Here is an 11,260-nt window from a genome sequence, read left to right as displayed (position 1 = left end):
CCCTCCCCCCCCCCGCCGAAATCTGACTGAATCGGACAACGACACGCGTGCGTCATCATCACGCAGTACGCACGCTTTATCGGTTGATCGGTCGGTCAGCTGCCACCGTCGTCGTTGCCGCCGTCGCCGCTGCGCTTCCGCAATTGCGTAGCAATGAGTCACTGTAGTACCAGTTACATTCTCGCCGCCGATTCAGTCGTGCGCGATATACTGTGTTTCCCCGTGCATATACACGCGCCACGCGCCTTTCGCACAAGCTTGCATACGTCAACATTTCGACATGATGTGATCCACGGCGCGAACGTCTCTCAGCAGTCTCGGCTCTTCGATCATCCAGGATCGCCTTTGTCCCCGAGACACGTGGGCGAGGACCGATTCCTAAATCCGGTCGCTCGTGAACGATGAATTCGTCGACGCAAACCAGTGATGCGAACTATGAAGGAGACGATGAAAGCATCAATGTGTACGAGGATGACGGAGAGAGGCTGATCAAGCCGAGGAACAATTTCGCGTCGTATACCAACGAGGATATCAACGTGCGATTCCGGGTATGTCGAATTTTCTGCTACTTACTGTAAAAAGCATCATGCTTTCGTGCGTCTCTCGATGATGTTAGATTTCCAGATAAATTTTAAAATGATTCTAGCGAGTGTTGTTTTTAAAAATGTAATTATAAAAATATATTTAAAATATATTTATACAATATATATGTATATCTATATCTGTTTTATTTTGCATAGAGCACTGGCAACATTAACACAACACGTAGCAGCATAGAGGCTATCTCGGGTCAATTCAGAAGGCTGTATATCAGGGATATAACTCCAGGAGCGACTAATTTCATATCAACCAATTATGAGGTAATTGCTTGATGATTAACTTTTAATCATCGATCCAATCACCTTCTGACCTCATTTGAATACACATCTAGTTATGTTTATATATTTTGTACTATCTTATATCATCTCAGGGTAAGATAAGTTAATGATCGGGTAAAATTTAATGGCATCTTTTTTCCAGAGTCTGGATTATGACCCATGCGAAAATTATCTTTTGCAAGATGAGGAAAGAAAGAAGGGCTACAAGTTTATCGTTAGAAAGAACTTTGCCAGGTGGTTCATCTTTCTCTTGATCGGAATTTGCACCGCTCTCATAGCGTGTTTCGTAGACATATTAATAGAGCAATTATCTAGCCTGAAGTATGGGTGGCTTAAGAAATGTATGCTCCCTAACATACAATCTATGTAAACGTACACTGCTGCTCTATGATATACAAAATGATATGCGATATTTTGTGTCGATAGATGTGGACCGCTGTGTGACAGAAGGTTGCCTGTGGGTGCCATATTTGATGTGGTTAGTGCTAAATGTAGTACCAGTTTTCATTGGTGCCGTCTTAGTGTCCTATGTTGAGCCTGTGGCCGCAGGAAGTGGTATCCCGCAAGTAAAGTGTTACTTGAACGGCGTCAAAATACCGCGAGTTGTACGCATTAAAACTCTGGCTGTGAAAACCATCGGTGTAGTATGCACTGTAGTCGGAGGCCTAGCAGGAGGCAAGGTAAGCGACTCATCCTTCCGTTGTCTTTGTCACTTATTAGCGTCATTCATATCTCATGTACTTCCTCCAGGAAGGTCCCATGATCCACTCTGGCGCTGTCGTAGCCGCGGGGATTTCTCAGGGTAAAAGTACCACATTTAAAAAGGACTTGAAAATATTCGAATACTTCAGAGAGGATCATGAGAAACGAGAGTTTGTATCCGGAGGTGCTGCGTCTGGAGTATCGGCGGCTTTCGGAGCACCCATCGGTAAATGCTACTAAATATTAATGGATGTGTGTGTGTGTGTGTGTGTGTGTGTGTGTGTGTGTGTGTGTGCGCGCGCGTGCGTGTATGTGTGTGCGCGCGCGCGCGCGCGTGTGTGTTGTGTGTGTGTGCGTGCGTGCGTGTGTGTGTATGTGTGTGTGTGAAATATATATATATTTTTTTTCACATAAAATGAAAATAAAAATGAACGTTTTGATCTCGATTTTAATTTTATATGAAATTTGTTATTAATTTAGCACTAACGTTTTGCTTGGTTCATTTGTTCATTCATTACATAATTTGAAAGTATTATTAAACATTACAATATCATAGAGTATTAATATACTATAGAGTATTAATACTATAGAGAAATTAATATATATTACAAGAGAAACATGTTTTATAATTTACATTTTTATTTTTTTTTATTTTTTAGGTGGAGTCTTGTTCAGTATAGAAGAGGGTACTAGCTTTTTCAATCAGAGCCTCACATGGAGAACATTCTTCGCCAGCATGATCACCACGTTCACTTTGAACGTGATCCTGAGCGCGTACCACGGCCACCTCGGAGATCTTTCATATCCTGGCCTGCTGAATCTAGGAAAATTCGATTCGATTCCATATCAGATCTACGAGATACCTCTATTCATGCTAATGGGCACGTTCGGCGGATTGCTCGGAGCTCTTTGGAATCACGTCAATTACAAGATCACCTGCTTCCGATTGCGATTTGTGACGCGAAAGTGGCAGAAGGTTATCGAGGCTCTCCTGGTGGCGATACTAAGCGCGACAATGGGATCCTTGATGATATACTTTGTAAATGACTGTAAACCGTTGGGAAATGATCCTACCAAGTTTCCGGTTCAAATGTACTGCGCGGAAGGGCAGTACAATGCAGTCGCCTCTTTGTGGTTTCAAACCCCGGAAAGCAGCGTACGATCTTTGTTTCACGATCCTAAAGGTATGCGATACGCAATGAGCAATAATAACGTGATCAAACGGAAAACATAATATAAATTACGCATTTGCAGGAGCTCACAATGATCTTACGCTGGCCATCTTTGTTGTATTGTATTTCTTTCTTGCTGCCACGACTTTCGGCCTATCAATGTCAAGCGGCCTTTTCATCCCCTCTCTATTGATTGGATCCGCATGGGGTAGATTAATTGGATCGGGTCTCGCGAAGCTGTGCCCAAATTGCGTAAGAATTGTGAATTTAAAGCTTCTGTTCACTTATCACTATTATCTTAGATTGTGAGGTCAAAGGCGAGAAAACAATGAAAATTCTTGCGAATTATATTTGAGTAGAACTATTTTTCAATAAAACATTTGTAATCGATAGAATAGACTTATGAAGTATATCGAAAATTATCTGTTTCGGGGAGAAATTAAATCATATTTTTATATTAGAGACAGTTCATCATAGCTGTGAAATAATGAATTTTGTCTTTTTGATTATGCATGAATCATTTTCACATATATAGTAATTTATTAATTAATGAAACAAGAGTCTTTGGTATTTTACAAGTCGTTTCTCTCTTTATTGATTGTAAATGCATTTATTGAAACATATTAAATCATTTTAATATAAGATAATGTAAGTATTGTTTTATTATAACATATTTTTATTTTAATATACTTTGCAAAATTTTGTATAGTACAATCTAATAGTAGCAGTGAGTGAACAAGAGTCTTAAAGCTGGGCAAGCGTGCAAAATAAAATAATTACTATAACAATTACATATATAATTTTGTATTGCAGGAAGTATTAGATCCTGGCAAGTACGCTTTACTAGGTGCTGCAGCGCAATTAGGAGGGGTAGTTAGAATGACGATAAGTTTAACCGCAATCTTAATAGAAGCAACTCAGGGAATATACTTCGGCTTGCCTGTTATAATAGTTCTTATAATGGCAAAGTGGGTCGGCGATTTCTTTAATGAGGTAAGTATTGCATACGCTACACTCTTTCTATTAATATCATCCGCTTATGTTTTTTTAATAAAATGTTTACCTCATAGGGAATTTATGATATTCACATACAAATGGCAGGAATTCCATTGCTTCCGTGGGAGCCGCCTCCGCTCTCAAATAATATTTACGCAACCGAGATAATGAGTCATCCTGTCGTGGCTTTGAAAACCACCGAAAATGTCGGGCATATTGTCGAGCTTTTGAAATGCGTTACATTCAATGGATTTCCGGTAGTTGACCCACCAAGTAGCGATCAGGTAATAAGCAAATATTGAATGTTTCAAATAATTTTGTACATTTATTTTGATCGTTTTTTTTAGGCCGAGATACATTCATATGGTCGACTCCGTGGTTTAATACTGCGTTCCCAATTAATAGTACTTTTAAAAAATAAGGTATTTAATGAATACGAGGAGTTTTGGGAGAAACCTTTAACTATAAATATGTTCAGAAATGAGTACCCTAGGTATCCAACCATTGAGCAAGTCGCTATCACTGATGAAGAAAAAACTTACACGCTTGACTTGAGACATTTCATGAATCCTTCCCCATATACAATACAACACGTTAGTAGTTTTTACGTTGACATCTTTTTTTTTAATACGTCCAAGCATTTTAGACTTGTATAATTTTTTTCTTTAGTCCGCCACACTGCCAAGAACATTCAGACTCTTTAGAGCATTAGGATTACGTCACGTACCAGTAGTAAATGATACTAATGAGGTAAAAACGAAATTCTGCATTCTATCATGATAACTGCAGACTTTATTAGACTTTATTTGTACATATTTATATATTTTCCATTTAGGTAATTGGTATTATCACTCGAAAAGATGTTGCCAGATTCAGGATATGGAAGCATCGTGGAAGAATGGGATTGGACGAACTTTTAATCACTAACAAGATTTAGTTTGTTTTTAAGAATCTATTTTCCTTGAATTTTATCGTGTTTAGGCTTTTTTTAAATATTTCTGTGTATTTTATTATGTATAAAAATTTTAGATATGTATGTATACACATATAAATTGTTAACTAGGCTCGTGAATATAATTTGGCAAGATTATATGTGGAAATAATGCATAATTGCATTGAAAGAAGTATGTAAAGGTCTTTCCACATATATTTATTTGTGTATGTATGTATGTGTGTGTGTATGTGTGTGTACATATAAGTTGTGATATCATTTGGCTCTGTATGGTATTTTAGTAGTACCAAAGTTTTAATTATTTACAAATAATTCCCATCCAAGCCATGACCAAAGCTTAAAAAAAAGATATACGGGTAGAATAACTAATAGTAATAGAAAATAGTATTCGTACGACGATACGTACATGTCTCGAACAGCTTTAATATTTTATCCCGTCGATTAATTCTCTAATGAGATACTATTTTTATTTAATACACTAGAAATCTTTATATACCCAACCTGAAACAAAAACAAAGTATTCTATTGTATAATGAAAAATACATTTATTTATTTTTACAATATCTTATATAATTTCTATTGAACCTCTCTTTTAACTGTGCCAACTGTAGCGTTGATTTTCCAGAAATCATATAAAATGTTTCGAAATCGTATATTAATACTTAAAAAAGTAAATTTATTGAACAAGTAAAAAGAAAAATTTGAATACAAATTATATAAAATGCTAAACTTAAAATATGAATTTAAGACTTCAAAACAAACAAAATTTTCCTGTAGAAAGTTTGTAAACGCTTCTTTTAAGAGATATTAACTTCTTAAGTTACAGAAATATATAATAGAAGTAATGTCGAGATAATCTAGGTTGATGCTCTTTATTGCTTAGCAATAATTAAAATGCAATTATTAAATTTATATTGTTCAAAATGGTAGTTTCTAGCTCTGAGACAAGCATTGCACCTATTGATTAGAAAATGAATGACTGACATTGTGCATCTTTAATTTCTTCCTACGCTTGCATTATCATTTTAATGATTGAAGATCATTAACAGGCACTTTCGATTTTCAAAATTAAGAGATACTTTGACATTATATTCATTCCTATAGTTCTGTAATTTAAGAAGTCAATATTTCATAATTAACAGAACGTTTGAGAGCAAACTTTCAGAAGAAATTTTTGTTTGTTTTAAGGTCGTAAATTCGTATTTCGAGTTTGGTAATTTAACTCAAGAGCACTCTGTACGTACATTATAAATCCTTCTAAATTATTAGAAGATTAAAGGTAATGAAAAAAATATTTATTGCTTTGATATAAGTTCTTAATACATATTTTAATTCATTATATGTAACATATATTCGATTTAATGTTTTATTCACAGAAAAAGATATATTGGTGGCAACTATAAAAGTGACAACTATAATTATATAAGTTTTATAAGTAGAATTAAGGTACATAATTGAATAAACTATTTTACAATTGTAATAGTTATAAAACTTTATTCAGCTATATACATTAATCCACACGCACATATAAATCCAGTTGTTTACTTTATAATTATCATCACTGTATCTTTTTTTTGAGTCCTAGTTTTTTATTTTCTGGTTAACTTATGGTTTAACATGATAATGTAAAGTTATTTTGCTATCAATAATTAATCATTAAAAATTTATTTTGTAGTGATAAGTTTAAAATTACAACTAATCAGTTTAATAATTAACCATAGATAGTAAAATAATTTTTATATTATAATCAGATAAGCTTTAGGTTATCTGATTATAGTACCTAAACCACAAGTTAAAAAAATGAAAAACTGGGCGAATGTAGTAATCATGTCTGCAATCAGATTCTTGAATTTCCTTTAATCTTCTATAACTCAAACATTATATTCGTGTAAATTTTTTATTCAAAATAAACTTATTCTTTGAAATATTAATATTTACGAATCACTGCAAATTTATCGTTTAATGTATAGATATTTATAAACCACTCTGTATAATTCATAAATTCTCCACGTTAATTGCGATTTTTAATATCGCATAATATCGTATGTATGATATTTAAATGTCCTAAATGCTTACGTTTTTTTTTTAATTTTCTAAAGGCAGACATGTGTATTATTTGGCATCACTTTACGCAAGTGTCAGACATCACATTGCGTTGCGGCTGATGTGCCGGCGTATCTTTTTGTCCTTCTTGAAAATATGGACTCCAGCTGGAAGGAGTCACGACGTTGTGAGAAACGTCGGAAAGAATACGGAGTATCGTCGCAGCTTATTTTCTATCGCGGAATGGCGAACCGTCATAGTTCGTTCAATTCCATCGGAGTGTTCGCTCCCTCTTCCGATTTCCCTCAGCCGGCCATTAACGTCTCGGCGCGCGATATATATGTAGAACGCACGCGGCGCGGCCTTTAAGACGGGACTACGTAAGGATGCGAAACGCGGGTGGATAGGCAGGCAGAGGCGCCAACGGACGGTCAATAGTTTCGCGGGTCGTACACCTGTCTGTCGCGAGGTTGCGGACGATAGTAGGAACTGTAGGAAGGGGTTATGGTCAATAAACGCAACCACGTCACACGCAGCCTATCGGCGGCGGCGGCGGCGACGGCGGCGGCGGCGGCGGCGGCGGAGGCGGCGACGACGACGACCCCGCTTGGCCCCTTAAAGTGGCTCCGTCGCGAAAATCTTACGTGTCAGCCGATACTGTCTTTGTGCGCCTGTTTCACGGGATAAATCGGGTAAGGGCCGCGCGGATCGACGTGGGACGCAGATCGGCGGACGCGGCGCGCGTCGAAGAAGCCGCGAATGGGTGTCGCGACCCCATGGCCGGCCGATCTCGCGCCAAGGTGAGTCAACAGCGCGTCTCGGCGGATCGGCCGAAACGCATCCGCCATTGTCGATCGGCCGCGACAGGAGGGGAAGGGACGCGTAGGGGGAGGGAGGGAGTACTCCGCCGCGCAAGGAAAAGACGACGTTCTTCTTAGCTCGGCGCGCGCATGCGCTCGTCTGTCCGCATGTGTCCGATGGTGGGCATGTCCTGACGACGCCGACGCGAGACGGACGCCTCGTTTCTTTTCGAACTTTTCCGTCCCTGCCTGCCGCGTACATACGCACTACAAGCACGCACACCGGGCGATGCAGCTCGTGGATACGACAAGAAGACGCAGCAGACCGAGACAGCGACGAAAAGATTTCCGAGATGATCGCGTAATAATTTCGAGCGTGGTTTCCCGTAAGTTCGTCGTCGACTCACAGTCCGATATCCTTCGCGCTTTTCTAACGGGAAAGTCGGTAATTCACGTCCTCCGGTTAGGCTGTGCGAGAATATCGGAGTAATGGACGTTAACGGTTTTCGATAACGATACGATAATCATCTTGCGAGTTGTCGCGACCTGGTTGTTATGTCGTGACGCGATTAGTGTTCGACGTGTCTTCCGTTAGGAGGTTAGGTTCCACAGAGGTTCAGTAGATTTGTTTTTTTTTTATTGCTGTACTGCACTAAAATTTTCCATTTCGCTCACGCCAAATATCAAGCACACCTGTTTAAGCACGAATAGTGTACACTAATTCAGCTGTAAAATATATATATAAAATAAATCTAATGCCATTGCAAATATTCAGAAAGATCGTACTTTATTATCATGCTCCTCGTTTTTACTTGTAACACTTACCTGTCTGTTTCAGATGCTTGATGGACTATTTCTTGAGTTGTGGCACGCGTGAAATAAACGAACAGCATTGTGGTTGTTAAAGAGAGTCGAAGAAATACACTCGGATTTGTTTCAATTGTTTTACACTATTTTAGACCTTGTAATTTGAAACTCTGAAAATGAGAGAATGCACATGGGACAGAATCGATGCCAGTTGTGTTAGTGTATTAAGCTCAATGCCAGAAAAGGATCTTGCCTTGAGACAGTGAAGGAAATGCAAGATAATAGATGTCAGAGACAGGGGAGGAACGTGCTGTTAGATTGTATACGGCTGCGGAGATAATGAAAAACGCCAGAGCCAAGGAAACTGAGGAGCAGGCGGCCTTGAGGAGGATGCAGGAGGCTCAGCGGATGGCTAGGCATCGCGCCAAGAAAAAGCGTTGCCTCGACGAAAATCTCGCGCGGGAAATTTCTAAGATCGCCGAACTGTCCAAGACTCCCATTCCCGATTCCACTATGATAGCCCAGATGTCAGAGATGAATATGAATAAGATATCTGCAGAATTGAAGCAAATGATGGAGAGGGGAAAAGTACCTGAGCATATAGTTCAAATGGCTCAACTGGCGGAGTTTAACAAAATGAATTCTGAGTTAAGCAAGATGTCACAGGACATGGCGAAAAGGTACGAAATGGAAAAGATGGCAGAATACGCCAAGACTACGGAGTACATAAAGATGCAGGAGATCGCCAAGATGAACGAGATGGTGAAACTTTCTGAGATGGCCAAGTATAACGATATCACCAAGATCAACGAGATGGCGAAGATGAATGAGATGATGAAGATATCACAGATGGCCAAAATCAATGAGGTACAGAGAATGAATGAGATAGCAAAGCTGAATGAGATGGTGAAAATGACGGAGATGGCGAAATACAATAATGACATCACAAAGCTGACTGAATTCGCGCAGATTAATGAGATGGCGAAGGAAATCGCGAAGATGAATGAGAAGACGAAGATGAACGAGATGATGAAGATGGCGAATATGCAAAACGACATCGTCAAGATGGAGAGAGCGGATTATCAGAATGTCAAAATGACAAATGAGATGGTGAAGCTGAACGAGCTGGCCAAGATGAATGAGATAACGATCACGAAGTTGAACGACCCGCCGAAAATACCTGAAATCCCACCGCTGCCACCGCCGCCGCGTATCCCCGAACCTGTGATCACCGTGCCAAATCCAAGGAATCTGCAGAATGTGCAGACCGTGCAAGTGGCACAAGCCAGCCCGTCCAGCGTGCTTAACTACCAGACTGTGCCCGGCCAGAACAATTACGGCAAATTGTTAAATATCATCGAGGAGCTCGGCAGGGATATCCGTCTGTCGTACGCTGGCAGTCGCAGTGCTGCCGAAAGGCTGAAGAATGGCATTCAGCAGGCCAGAATCGCCGTGCGGGATTGCCTGCACGAGACGCAGCACAACGCGCAACAATGATCTATCGACGCGAACTAGATAGCGATTAGACTACTTTATAGCCTTCTGTCATTTCACGAGACGTTGCTTTGTACGAATTGCTTACATTCGGACTGTGGTATTAAACACGACGGTATATACATACACTTGTATAATAGATTGAAATTCCATTGCAGACATGAAGACAACATTGGTAAGAGAGAGCAATAGTTGGTCAGATGCTTTCCTTGTTCAATTGTGTAGTTGGATTGGTAGAGAAGAGAAATAGCCTTTTTTTGTAACAGAAAAGCAACGGACTATGTATATCTCTATCCTTCAATGTTGTCTTCAGCTGCCACATATGAATGCGCAGTATATTATAAGTTTATGGGTATACACGATGATGGACGTACATATATAGGTCGAGCATTTTTTTCTTGAACAAAGCCTTGAATGCTATTTTTTTCCATTCTACGTATCGCGTGCGGTCTCTTTTACTCTGTCTTCTCAACTCGATTCTTGCATGTACGTCATTCAAACAGCTGACAGTTTTCTACTTTTAAGTTGCAATTTAGTACATAGAAATAAAAGGGAAGGTACCACAATTTGTATACATATACACTGTACTACTTAGAGAATATTAGAGAGTCTTGTAGTTTATATTTTATTAAAAAAAAGAAGACAGAAGAAGATAATTATACCATAATTTTTGTTAAGACTCGCTGCAAGTTTTTAGTATACATTTTGAGAAAAAAAAGGAAAAGGAGAATGCAAGATAAAAGCTTTTCAAATATGTATCTAATGGAAAGTATAATCCTCCGTAAATATATCCCATAATACATCGTTAAATAAATAAAAATTTTGTATACAACGTGGGCAATGTGGTCGTTTTTCTTTCCTTGAGTTGCCTGTTGGAAACAGAAATTTTTTGTTCATTAAGTTAAGAAATCATTTATTACTAATATCCATTCAGTATTTATATTAGATCAATAGGAGTGATATTGTCACAATAAAAATTAAGCTCTAGTATAATAATTAAATGTGAATCATCCAGTTCTATTTTAAATTCCTTGTGTTTATATTTGATAAATTAAATTGTTATTTTTAACAATTTCAACTTGATAATTGATCGGAATAATCATGAGAATAATGGAGCACTTGTGGGTTTTCAGAAAGCACACAGAGTTCAGAAAGAATTCCTTCGTATATTCAATCGTATGTCATCAATTCTGAGTTCATTATCTCTATTAAGCCAGCAGGACTAAATAAGCAAAATCAAACCAGATATTCAATTTTTTGGTACTCATTTTGTACTAATTTATACCACCAATAAAAATTTTGTACTTCGTGCCGTTTTGAAGAAAAATGTGGCGCTTATGGTAGGAATACAATAGAGACCTTTTACTAAGGCTGCGTTCCTTTTGGAGCTTACAGCGCTTATAAGCATCATTTGTC

The 11,260-nt window shown here is 38.5% G+C and overlaps 2 protein-coding genes across 4 annotated transcripts; both read left to right on the top strand.

The window, feature by feature from the left end:
• Window positions 1–73: 73 nt before the first annotated feature.
• On the top strand, window positions 74–5,263 carry LOC105460500 (H(+)/Cl(-) exchange transporter 7). The gene is made up of 12 exons (XM_011706955.1): window positions 74–548; window positions 741–860; window positions 1,021–1,219; window positions 1,305–1,558; window positions 1,629–1,806; window positions 2,240–2,764; window positions 2,835–3,004; window positions 3,566–3,745; window positions 3,823–4,032; window positions 4,096–4,341; window positions 4,418–4,498; window positions 4,584–5,263. The coding sequence occupies exons 1-12, from the start codon at window positions 402–404 to the stop codon at window positions 4,683–4,685; spliced, it is 2,412 nt and encodes an 803-aa protein (XP_011705257.1). The 5' UTR covers window positions 74–401; the 3' UTR covers window positions 4,686–5,263.
• A 2,178-nt stretch (window positions 5,264–7,441) lies between these two features.
• Window positions 7,442–10,676, top strand: LOC105460479. Of its 3 annotated transcripts, none has more exons than XM_011706942.1 (2): window positions 7,442–7,543; window positions 8,382–10,676. In XM_011706942.1, the coding sequence occupies exon 2, from the start codon at window positions 8,636–8,638 to the stop codon at window positions 9,845–9,847; it is 1,212 nt and encodes a 403-aa protein (XP_011705244.1). In that variant the 5' UTR covers window positions 7,442–7,543; window positions 8,382–8,635; the 3' UTR covers window positions 9,848–10,676. The 3 variants fall into 3 exon arrangements, with proteins under 3 accessions (XP_011705244.1, XP_011705236.1, XP_011705249.1); XM_011706934.1 differs by lacking the exon at window positions 7,442–7,543 and adding an exon at window positions 7,697–7,929; XM_011706947.1 differs by lacking the exon at window positions 7,442–7,543 and adding an exon at window positions 8,001–8,141.
• The last annotated feature ends 584 nt before the right edge of the window (window positions 10,677–11,260 follow it).

The sequence above is a fragment of the Wasmannia auropunctata genome, unplaced genomic scaffold (genome assembly GCF_000956235.1).
Source record: "Wasmannia auropunctata unplaced genomic scaffold, wasmannia.A_1.0 LD336101.1, whole genome shotgun sequence".
Taxonomy (NCBI): domain Eukaryota; kingdom Metazoa; phylum Arthropoda; class Insecta; order Hymenoptera; family Formicidae; genus Wasmannia; species Wasmannia auropunctata.
This window is presented reverse-complemented; position numbering and strand designations above follow the sequence as displayed.